This window comes from Pipra filicauda, unplaced genomic scaffold, assembly GCF_003945595.2.
Source record: "Pipra filicauda isolate LSUMZ 115617 unplaced genomic scaffold, ASM394559v2 scaffold39_size4671491_pilon, whole genome shotgun sequence".
Classification (NCBI taxonomy): Eukaryota; Metazoa; Chordata; class Aves; order Passeriformes; family Pipridae; genus Pipra; species Pipra filicauda.
In genome coordinates this window covers 1,361,878-1,374,517 of record NW_024104531.1, presented here as the reverse complement: position 1 = coordinate 1,374,517, position 12,640 = coordinate 1,361,878, and the positions used below count along the sequence as shown (strand labels likewise).

General features: G+C 34.0%; 1 protein-coding gene across 8 annotated transcripts in view; it reads left to right on the top strand.

The window, feature by feature from the left end:
* The window catches only part of PIBF1 (progesterone immunomodulatory binding factor 1), a 113,900-nt gene that overhangs the window by 28,779 nt on the left and 72,481 nt on the right, over positions 1-12,640 (top strand). For all 8 annotated transcript variants that reach the window (XM_039385178.1, XM_039385177.1, XM_039385175.1 and 5 more), the window contains 2 exons: positions 866-991; positions 4,930-5,028. In XM_039385178.1, coding sequence (XP_039241112.1) covers positions 866-991; positions 4,930-5,028 — 225 coding nt within the window. The remainder of the gene's footprint in view (positions 1-865; positions 992-4,929; positions 5,029-12,640) is intronic.

Genomic DNA, 12,640 nt, shown 5'->3' with positions numbered 1-12,640 from the left:
TGTAAATGCACATTTCTTCATAATATACTTTTTTTTCCAAACCTGTAATTTCTATCAGTTGCTTCATTGCTGATTGATTATTCTTGAAATTAATTAGATGCTATAAAATTTTGACATTCCTTAGCTGTTAAATACTTACAACATAAACCTTTTTTTGTAGTTTTGTAGGAGAGATTCTTTGTGGGATTCCCTACAATCTGTCATGTTTCCAAAGTTACAAAATAAGTCAATATTTCTCTGAAATTGGTATCCTGGTATCCTCTGATATCTGTTGCTTTAAAATTTTCTTATGTATTTTAAATAATTTACACGCCACATTAACAGTATAAATTCCCGAATCATGGGCGTTTTTGACTTCACAAATCTCTGCATGTAATCTTCAATGTTTCTTGTAATGTTTTTTCCCCCATATGAGGTGCAAATAGTAGTCAAAGAAGTCTTGTAGTAGCGTGGCAGTATTGCAAGTCAGTAAGTTTAATCAATCCATATCTAATAAGGAAGAGGAAAGTGAGGGTTTGGGGGTTTTTAAGTAGTGAAGTAATATAAGCACTTAAAGACTGACAAAGAATTTCTGGAAGAATGTTAAGCTTAATGTTATGCGATTAATCAATATCAAATTACTTTAAAAATTTAAAGCAGTATGCAGAAAGCTTTTATTTATTCCCAGTTAAATATTATTTATTCCTGATTGATTTTCATTTAATTTGTGTAACAGTATAGGCTGATATGTATTTCGGGTAATTTGAGAGGTAAATGAATAAGGATTGAAATAAAATGTAAAATCAAGAAGGCCTCTGCTCTAGTTGTAGAGCTGTACCTGAGATTTTGATATTTTGACCAGTGCAATGTATTTGTTTATTTACAGAGATCACTATAAAACAGAATATGAAAAGAGACTGCATGAAGAGTTGGAGCAAATAAGGTTGAAAACAAACCAAGAAATTGAGCAACTAAGAAGCACTTCAAAAGAGATGTATGAACGTGAAAACAGGTAAATAAGATGTAGGCAATAACCTAATCAGAGCAGAAATGACCAAGCACTGTTTTGTGCTTAGTTATAATCCTAATTGACTGACTCTCTGAGAGGTGTTCAAAATCTAACAACTTAAGGTCATTTGTAAAACTGATGAGAATCTTTTAAACACTGAAATGAATTTATACTTATAAAGTAAATACGTGGTGTTATATTTATTATCAAGTGATGGTCATCCAAAATTATCAGTTGAAAAGGATTATTAAAATTCATGTTCTAGATAAACATTGGTTTGAAGTTTGTTCAGATACATAATGTTAGTTAATTAATACAGAATGCATTAGTTTACCTGTCATGCTTATATGGACAGTCTTGAAGCTGTGCCAAGAATCCGGAAGAAGTGGTGCTGATGCAGGAAATAAGGCAGAAAAAAACCGAGGGAAACCAATAAGACTTATGCCTTTATAAAATAAATCTAATTGAGATTGTTTACAGCATGACGATTCAAAAAAAAAAAAAGCATGGATTTCATGTCAATTACTATAAAATTCTCTTTTGAAGAAAATTCTAGTCCTGCAAAGACCTGCATATTGAATTTTATGTGTGTGTCGACTGGTTGAATACCACAGTTACATGTAATACTTTAGGGATCTAGGGATTTGGACCTTGGCACTGGATTTCTTTTTTAGCTTGTGTTTTGGCTGGTTTATTCCTTTAAAATGGGAGGATTGTTTAATAATTAATTATAACTTCATTGTACATGTCCTGAAAGTGTCGTGTGGAGAAGGAATTGATGGTAGTAAAAAGATATTTATGGCATAAGCATCTGTTCCTCTGATAGGTAGTTTTGTTACTGCTGGGAAGAGTGGAAAAAAAGAACATGACTTCTGCTGTCTGTCTTCAGTTCAACAGAAATGTTCTAATTAAAAAAAAGTTACATCATGGTGTAGTTTTGCAAGTGTGAGTAAAATATATACTCATACATACACATCTACACCACTTCCTGTATGCCAATCTCTTTTGAATTACGAAGTAGAAATTTAAACATGCACTGTTTGTGGAGATTTGACAAGGGTCTGTATATCATTGAGAAAGCTACTGAAAGATGTTTCATTTCTATCTGGAACTGATTTACAGTTTTGTTCCTCATTTTGAAACAATTACTTCGGAAATGTAAATCCTTTAGATTTGCCTTCATGTTTTACAGAAACAAAAAGGCTTTTTATCATATGCTCTTTCTATAAAATACAAAAGAAATCCACCATAAGACAATCTGCCTCAATGGCAAGACAAAGGGAAACCCAAATTGCTAGCAAGGCAATTGGCAGTGAATTTATATGATGTGCTGAGACGCTGATTATGTCTGAAAATAAAGATGCTGGTTTCATCCTCTAGCTCAAAGAATGGAATGGTATTACATCTAAGCTAATCTAATATTCAGTTGCTTTTATTCTTTACCACTTTGCCAAGCCTGATGAGTCTGATACTTCCCTTGAATTTATTGGTGCTTATTTTACACTTGGATGAGTCTTCAAGAAACTAAAATGGAAGGGGGGGCACCAATAAAAAGGTGATGCTTTCATTCCTAATTTGTTTGGCATCAGTTTCACTTGTTTGGTTGTTGTAAGCACTGGCTATGTTTGCATTAGCAAGCATGAGTGAATTCATAGGGCATGTGAATGTCTGCATGGGGTTTGGCATTGGATTAGCTGGAGTCTGTTCCCATAGATAAACACAATTTAGTCATTTTGAGCATGTGAGATGCTCTCCTTGAGCACGTTTTCTGGCTTGGTTCAATCTGACTGGAATCCGGTTTGTGCATTCTAGAACAGTTTAGGGATATGAACCGAAGTGCAATAAATGGCAGTTGCCAAGAGGTTTGTTTAAACAGCTAACACAGAAGCCCTTGAGCTTCTGTCTTCCCTGTTGTCATCCCACCTTTTTTTCCCCCCATACCCATTCTTGAGTCTCTAGGTAGTATTTCTGTCCCATTTTAAAAGGGTACTTTCACTTGTGTGGTAGGCTTGGTAGATACCTGACGGTCCATACGGCCTCTTTGTGCAACCATCAGACAGGCACTTCACCTCTTCTGAAACCACAGTCACACAATCTGAAAACTGGCAGCATTGTTAATGTGCGTCTTGGCTCTCTAAAATATTATAACAGAAGTTACATCACATCTGTAGTTGTCATCTTGTTGGTTGAATAGTACCTCACTTTTGTCCTTATTTTTCCTCCTATTGCGTTTGCAGTTGATTAGCTGTTCAGCTAAGCAAAATAGTTTATTCTCTAAATGAGTCTCTGTTTATCTCCTATCACTTGATCTTTATCCCACTTCTGTCACTCTAGTCTTAAGGATACAACACTTGACACCTACTATGAGATATAATATGCTTGATCTTTATGCTGTTAACAAAATTTATTGTCATGTTCCCATATTTGGGTAAGAGTCAGTTTTAAAGAATGTAATCTCAAGACCAGTCCCTGAGTTTCTGCACTAAATTCTGTAGCCCAGTAACTCTATTTTTAAAGAAAATTTTCATTTTCCTCTCATAACCAGTTAGCTGCTACATAATCCTAATTCTGATTTTTCTAAGTAACTGTTTGTATGAATTACTTTGAATTCAGAAAAGTGCCAGTCTAGAAAATAGTCTTCAAAACAAAAATTATATACCATTAGTGTGGCTATAATGACCTAGGATAACATTTACATGGGCTTAATAACTTTGTTTTCCTTTATATCTTGACTTTTCTATTTTCTTCAAATCTTGCCTGAGCCTATAACTTCACTTTGCTTTAAGGAGGTTGCTTTGGGGAATGGGGAGAGAAACAACTTCCGTGGGAAGATCTTTGTTGCATCTGCGTTAGGAGTTTAGTTCAGATGAAGAACGTGGTGTTAAAGTGAAACCCTCTGGTCATTGCGGTTAGCCAGGGTTTTTGCTTGCCTTGCAGTTTGTGCTTGAATGTGCTCACATTTGTAGCACGTGAATAGGATTTCTTTCAGATGAAACGAAATTGAAAGGAATCTTTAAGATCATCTAGTATATTCCAAATGCTAGTGAATGTTCAGGTCACAGAAGCAAACCAGGAGTAAAGTAAAACCCTCAAAACCAGTCATAACGTAGGTGTCTGGTCCTCAGCAACCACTCAGCTCTGAAAATTGGCTGGTGCTCTGTTGCACTAAATACTGGACATATAACTTATAAACACTATCTAAGCAATAGATACAGTTTATTGCAGTGTTAACCTGTAGTCTGCTTGTAGCATAACAGACTATTAATAACTGTAAAATGTTTTAACATAAATACTATCAGTATTATTCTTCATATCATGCTATTCTCATTCACATCAGTGGAATAATAGAGGTGGCTTGCACTTCTTGACTGATCCTTGGTTTAAAAAAAAGAAGAAAAAATATCAATGGATTGTAATAAAATATTTGTTAGAACCCAGGAGACATCAATGATACGCAATAACCTATATATCAGAGTAACTAGACAATTAGTTGTAAGTGGAAGTAGGATTTCTATGCCCAGCTAATCTTTTCTTGCTCTGTCATAAAAGTTGTGAATCATCTCAGCTAGGTGGACAGCATTCCTGTAGTTATTAGTGAAGTACCAAGCAAAATTATTGCAATTTATTTAATTCCTGAAAAAAAAATATTTTATAGTTCTAGTATTCTAGAATAATTTGGATTATATGTTTCTATGTATAAATAGGTAGTTTGATCATTGGTTTTTAGAATTTCAGAGCTGGAAGCTTTGGTGGTATATATGAAAGTAAGCTCAAGTAAAGCCTCTGTAATAAGTAGACATATAGATAGACAGACCCTTCTACTATTCTGTGAGAGTTGAAGGTGGTAGTATTGAAATTCAGATCAAGCTGTAGGAATTAATTAAGCAAAACAGTCTTTTTTCCTAACTGGTTCTTAACAGAATAACTTTTGTTTCCTTCAGAAATTTGAGAGAAGCAAGAGATAATGCTGTTGCTGAAAAAGAAAGAGCAGTTATTGCTGAGAAGGATGCTTTAAGAAAGTACAATCAACTCTTGGAACAGTAAGTGTCTTTAAAATGCATATAATAAATCTAAAGGTGTAACTATGTTTATATCTAGGAGTTTTAGATAGGAGGAAGTACTGGCTTTCTGCTTATAAAGAACAAATTTAATTACAAAGATTTTGTTTAATTTATGTTACAGGTTTAACTCTTGTAGTAAAATTTTCCCATTACCAGTGCAGCAATAATATGAAAGTTTGATTCTTCTCCTACACTCCTGTAAAGACAAGCAAACATAATTTTTCATCTTATAGCAAAAATGTGGATTTCATACTGTGCAGTAGCAGTGCTCAAAGTGTGAACCTGTTCTGTTGTGGTTTCTTTTGCTTTAGTTGAAAGTAGAAAATCATTTTATATGATGACTTCAAGTAATAGTTTTTATAAAGTGTGGATAGGGAGCAGTAGCTATGAGCAATTAAGCTTGCTACATGCTTATTTTTTTACTGCTGCCCCTTTCATGTTCCATGTATAAAATATATTGTCTTTAAAAACGTACAAGTCTATTCATATGGAGAAAGAAACTGTGGTTGATTTTCTGCACTGTTTACAAGCAGTCTTACTTTCCTGTTCTTCAACACTTTTTCCTTGCTTTTTGTAAATTTAGTGTATTAGCTGTGGTAAGTTATGAGGAAATGGAAAACTATGGACAGTAATCAAAGTTGTTTAGGCTAAGTTTGTCATGTGTCCTTAATATTGGATTTAATTCATTGTTTAACCTAAATACGTTTTTTCTAATATGAAGAGATTGGTTTATTAACCAACTGTGAAGTTGTTGAAGAAAGTACTAAATTAACCTTTTTTTTCTCGAAATACTTTTTAAAATGTCATTAACTTAAGCATAGGCATGAATTTATTAAAGCTTTTAATTTTTATGTATAACTCCTAAATTGCACTGGTGTTACTACTGAAGAAATAGCATTGCCTAAGGACTGAAAAAATGTCATTACTAACTAGTGAAACAACACAAGTAGTTCTAGAGTAAGCAGAAGGGGTCAGAAGACTTTATATCCACATTGGATTTCAGGGATTTGACTTCAGATTAATTCTAGTTCAGGCTGAATGGGCCCAAGGGTGTGGAATGCCTGTTAGTGGTTAGAGTGCATTGTGGGTGTTCTTGGATTCTCAAAAAGGAATTCAGTTTGCAGACTCTGAGATGATGGCTCCACAATACAAATGTGGAAATCAAAGCCAGTTAAGTGAGGACAACCAGGAACCTCGGTTCCAAACTACCAGAGTCAAAATAAAATGCTAATGTGAGTCAACCTGCATTTCTTTCTGATGAGACTCCTACCTTTCACTGTGGTAAGATTTACTAAGACACGTGAGGAGTTCATATATAACTGGAAACTCTTCTGGAAAATAGGTCTGTTGTATGATAATTTGAATATGCACTTCTATTTAATGAAAATACCAGCTTTCAATTCTATATTTATTTTCAAACTTAAGAACCATGGACAAAATACTTTTCTGCTGTATTTCCACTTGTATAATATATTGTATTTTTTCATATCATTGCTTGATTTTGAGGAGGGAAGTTTCCCTGCAATCAGAAACATAAGAACCTTTTTCGATACACTTATGCTTCTGGGCTCCTGTAGCTTTTTCCAGTGATAAACCCTCCAATTAAGTAAAAATCTCCTTTCCTCATCTTAAATAAATTCAAAAGTTGATTAATATGGGGTTTTGGAGTTCTAAGAAGTAGATTGTTGCTCAGAAGAGCATGTTTTTCTGCTTGGGAAAATGGAAAACCCATACTATGCTTCTTTAAAATGTAGGTGTCTCTCTTTAAAGCTACCTCACTTCTAACCACACTACAGATGTTAAGACTGGGACTTTCTCCACATTCCAAATCAACTACCTAAATGATCTACAAAGTAACTAACTGGCATGTTGAGATGGTATAAATACCTTAATTTAAGATCCCAGATTCTGAATTCACTGTGAACTGACATGTGACAGTTCTGTGGAGCAAAGAAATTTTGTGATATCAGCAGAAACCCCTAAGATTAAAAAGAAGTACCTGTATTGTCCAGTTCTATATTTAAGTGATTATAACAGCTTGTTCTACGTTAGTGAAAACAAGATGACTCATCGTAGTTACCACTGGTATCATAATCTATATAAACAAACATGTTTGAAAGCTTCAGAAATATGTGGAATGTTGACTGGCCTGAATGGTTGTTAAATAAAGCCCCTGGCAAATCTTGTGATCAGAAGTGTAACTAATACCCAATTTTCTAGTCAAGTGCAGTTATTTTCATTTTTCTTACTGATGTTTGTGATAGCTTTCTGTGAACAGCTCTTTACAAATGCCAAGAAAATACCAAAGTGATAATATTCATGAAAGATTTACACTGAGAAAGGATCTGCTGTTTCAACCTCAAAGTAGATCACGGTGATATCAGGATGTAAGTTTTGTGGTTCACTTTGCTATTATACAGCTGTAAGTTCTGTGTGAGAAACCATGTTTCATTTACCCATGACAATGAAAAAAAATTATTTGATATTTTAGATTAAACTGTTGTCAATGTCACGCATGTTCTAAAAAACTAGGACCAAATGGAAACATTTTCGCTTTGTTTTAAACTATTGGTGGACTTTTTTCTAATTTTCAAGCTGTATTACTGTGATTTAAAGTGTCTGGGGGTTGAACAAGGAGAGCAATTCTGTAATAGCTCCATCATCTATGACATAGTTAAGTGTAGATGCTAGATATGTTCCAACTTTTCCTTCTCTTGAATATTCCTGGAGTGTTATTTTGAAACTATTGACTGTTAATCTGTTACTTCTCCTTGCCAAAAACACCAAAACACCACCAACAAAAACAACAAATAGTTGAATGAATGCATCGTGGTTTTATATCAGGTTTTTTCCTGATGTTTAAATTTTCTAGTTTTGTGAAAGGTACAGCATCAAACTGAAATGGTTCCTTTGGTCAAAGTGGAGTCTAAGGTCAAAAATGGGGTGAACTCACAGTAGAGCACTTCACCTCAGAGGACATCTACAAGAACCATCTCTTGTCTTTGGTTGTTGACTTCCTTAAACTTCCTTTAAAGGAGTAAAATGTCTTTTTCCAGGACTCAGCTCTATCAGTGGGAACTGGTTTGAAAATTCTAGAATTACTGGGAACACAAGGGAAATTCATAGTTAGTGTGATTTTACAAAGTCTTATTTTTCTTAGTGACAAAAAAATCTGTGCTCTGTTATAGCTGATTGCCACTCATGTGATGTACTCAAGGTGATTTTTCTTTTCCTGTCTTTGTGATGATAAAGTGAGAAGTGTAAAGTAATGAAGAGAAACAAAATAGGTATGCAGTAAACAGAAGAAGACTTCAAGAAAACTGTATTGTGGCAATGCTGTTCCTTCAACTTTGCAGTGGACACTATTCATAAAAAACCCTTGGTCTTGGTAAAAGCTAATGGGAGGTTTAAATTCCTATCTCTGTCCATGAGGTAATAGGATATTTTTAAGTACGTACTTTTTCTCTTATTTGAATGTGCACAGATGATGAAAGGACATTTTTATACAAGGTTTTTGGAGTTCTGTTAAGTTAAGATGATGACTACAAAAATGGTTTAGACCCTTAGGTTTGTTCTATAAAGATTTCAAAGTATTTTGGATTATTATTATTTAAACATTTCTGGATTGGTGTACATAGCTATTTAAAATTATGAGATTTGTAGTGGATGATCTGCTGCAGGTAAAAATACCTTTAGGAGTATTTCTAGTGTTTCTATTTAGAAATGCCTTTCTCAAATAAAAAGCAAAATAGAATAAAGGTCATTTACATTTATAACCTTTGTCTATGCTACACAGGTTAAGAGAAGTACGCAAAAAGTTCTCTGTGTATTTGTATTTACTGATTTACTACTTTTCCTTCCAGTCAGCTACAAGATGCATATACATTTTGGAGACTTAATTTTAGTCTCTCCATAATCTTTATAATTTGAATCTCTTTTTATCCCTATTTTCTTTGTTCTTCATAATTGTGGTACATTTTTTTTAAATTCACTTAGAGCTGAATGTTATCTGATTTTAGTCATCTGTCTTAAACTTTGTAGGTCATGGAGAGATGGGATTAATCCTGTTTATCAAACAGGTTTTTAAATTAGATGAAATTAAGATCTCTTTATCTTCTTATTAATTGCACACAAGCCTAGAGGACTGTGTTAGGTGAGAAAATAATTGGATAGATTTACTGAATAAATAATTGTTCTGCTTTGCATTTAGAATATCTACAGAGCATGCGGGAATCTCATTATTAGTTTTTCATTTATTACGTTAAACATTCATTGTTAATAGAAACATTAAAATTAATTATTTTCCCCTTCTGTTAACATATTTTTATAACCTGAATGTTGCTGACTGGAGTGACAGGATTCTAATATTACAATTATTAAGTCAATGTATTTAAGTGCTGGAGTTCTTGGTAATATTTAAATAAGGGCTTATTATCTCTTCAAGAATATTTATATACAATGAAGATTTCAATAACGAATTAAAAAGAGATCCATACTGAAAACTGCTGGCCAAAATATTTCTTTGGCAAAACTGCCATCACTTTATATTAAAAACTACTGCCATAGTCTTTTACTCCCTGGACGTGGCTGCTACATTTGTATATTAATTGCTTTGTAATCCCTTGAATTCCAGAGCTATGTAGGTCTTGAAAATCTTCAGTATCAATTAACGTCTTTAATGTATTCTAAAATGCTTTTTTGGTAATAATTTGCTGGTGCTGTATTCATTTATGATTTCTATAATATTATGTGTATGTGTAATTTTATAACACTTAGAATTTCTATTAGAATAAAGCCAAGCCCTTCACTGTTATTCTTAGACTTTGTCTAGATTTCAGCCCTACCCAAAGTAACTACTGCACATTTCCTGTAAAACTACCTTCATCTTGTTCTCTTGATAAAAAAGTAAAGTATGAGGTACAGCTAAAAGAATAAAATTCTATGAGTGTCATGGAAATTACTGAAAGACATCCTCTCGAAAATTCAAAATCAATGCAAAGAAGCCAGTGAAAGGACCAGGAGTTGATAATATGATGGAGAAGTAATGAAAAAGTCCATTTCCCAGGTGACTCGGTCTAGTTTCTTTCCAAGCTGTAGAAGCAGCGCTGAAATCCATAACAAAACAAGTCTATGCATTTTATGTTTCTACTGAAATGACCAGAGAGGCTCCTACTCTTTTCCTTTTCTTCTAAGGATATGTTTATTTGAACTTTACGTCTTGCTGGATAATTCTAAGCTTCATTTTAATAAACAGAAGGAGAAAACCTAATTAAGTGAATTGATTAAACAGATGAATAAAGCTATTAGGAAGACTGCACACTTTCTAGGGCAATCCTAGTTGTCTTTGGTTGTTAGATTCCTAATCAAGATCTCGAAATTTTACATTCTTAGCTAAGATAGTGTTCTTCCAGAATGGATGCTTTGAGCCCTGTAACCGGTCACCTCATAACTGTAACTGTCTTGATGTTGTAGAATTATCAACATGAAGACTCATAGGAATGCTAAGTTAGTCTAATGTCTGACCTTCCTGAGCTTCAGTACATCTGGAACACAGGCTTTGAAGTTTATTCTCTTGCTGTGCAAGGAATGTTCAGTTATTATATTTATAGCTCTAAAAATCTTTTTATTTCAGTAGCTCTTGTCGCAGCTCCTAAGCAATAATTCTCATGAAATATTATTAGCCTCTGAGGTATGCTTTGGAAAGGTTGTAATATGAACATATCCTCATATCATAAAGATTTTCCGTAAGCCTTGACATTCTCATTTTACCTGTTGATTTCCCACTAGCCAAAAGGTCTTAATCTGAAAATACTATGATTAGTAGAAACAAAATACTAAAATTCTGTGATGGCTATTATGCTGAGTACCTAAGAAACTATTTGTTCTTTTATGTCCTTAAGTTTTTTTTTTTACTAACCTGGAAAGATTGAAAATATATCAGTTGAGAACGAATTTGAAAGCAGTTATAAACACCTTCAAAGAGGCGTTCTGTGATATAAGGGTGCTGCTGCTTAGACTTCGTAAAGTTCTTGAATTATAAGGTTGAAACTTCCACTACAGTCCATGATTTTGCTGTGATTGCTAGTATTCCTCATGTACACACCTGTTTTTGCGACTCACCGCACACAGCTTCTCATTAATGGTCAGCACTGCCAGGGTGAATGAGTAGGGATCCTTTGGAACTCATTACCAAATCATGTTTCAGATGCTAAAAGTTTACATGCGTTCAAAAGGAGACAGGAAGAGCTCAGAGATAAATCTGAGAATCGCTTTACAAATAGAAAACACATCCGATTCAAGAAGTGGTTGAGCTAGAAATAGTTTAACATAGCATCAGAGGATTAGGGAGAAATACAATCTACGCAGAAGTTTTCTTGCTTTTCTCAAAACATACACTTTTGGCTACAATTGGGAGACAGGTTTATCAGGCTACATGGGCCTTTCATCTTATACACTACACCTATTCTGTGTAGAACAGTATAGAAGCTATGGAACACAGGAATTTCTCAACCTTTTAACTGCATGTGCTTAGTGTCCCTTTGAAAAGGTGACATTACATGGATGTAATGACAAGATATAAATGAAAGCATTTATCTGAAGAAGTTGGTAATGTGATTTTATTTGGTGTTATGTCAGTTTATCTATGCAAATAGTATTTATTTCTAGAGTGTTTCTAATCATTTGAGCTTGAAAGATTAAATTTGTGCATTAAGTAGCCCAAAGCACTAACATTTCAATTGCAAATGAGAAAAGAATCTGTTTTAGGAAAATCCCGAGTATATGTTTTTTAGAATACAAAAGAAAAACACGTCACAAATAACAACATGACCGTAAATACATACAGGGATTGTTAGTTGCATGAATTTACCAAAATTCCTAATCTGAAGCTAAATTCTACAAAACCAGAGATACTGTATTTTCTGTATGCCTGTACAAAAATTTGATATTCAAATGATGACTATTTATGTAATACTGTATTTCAGCCTAATAAAACCATAGAAGTTTTAACAATAATTATCTTCTGTAATTACTTTCAGAGGCTGTGGTTACATTCTTATTATTCTCTGGAAAAGGATGTGATTCTATTCTCATATCTGGATATTGAACTCTGAAGAACAGTGTCCGAATAGGTGCTTGTGTGGTTTGAGAAGGCAGTTAAGAGTTTTGTGATCTTACGTTATGAACCTCATGGTAAACTCATGGGAAACTCTACAGTGTTTGTCATGAAGACTTAATATTTATGAGTAAGAGCTTGGGACTGAGTTTTGGCCAAAGCTTGTCTTCTGCAGAATCATATTGGAAGTGGTGAGAAAATGTTAGGTGTAACTGAATGTCAGGTGTAACTGAGAGTAGTTAGGCTGGTCCTTATTTCCATGGTGGGGATACCTGTTCCTGTGAGTAACTCTTACAAATAAGGAAATTGGTGGTATATAGTTCTGGAATGAAGGATAGCTAGTCCATTTGTAAATGGGTGAAAGACTGTGAGTAGATGAAGGACCATCATGGTATTCATGCACATGCTCCCAAAAGTGTACATCAGCAAACCAAGGAGGCCATAAGCCACAAGGAGCTGTTTGCCTTGTACATTGCT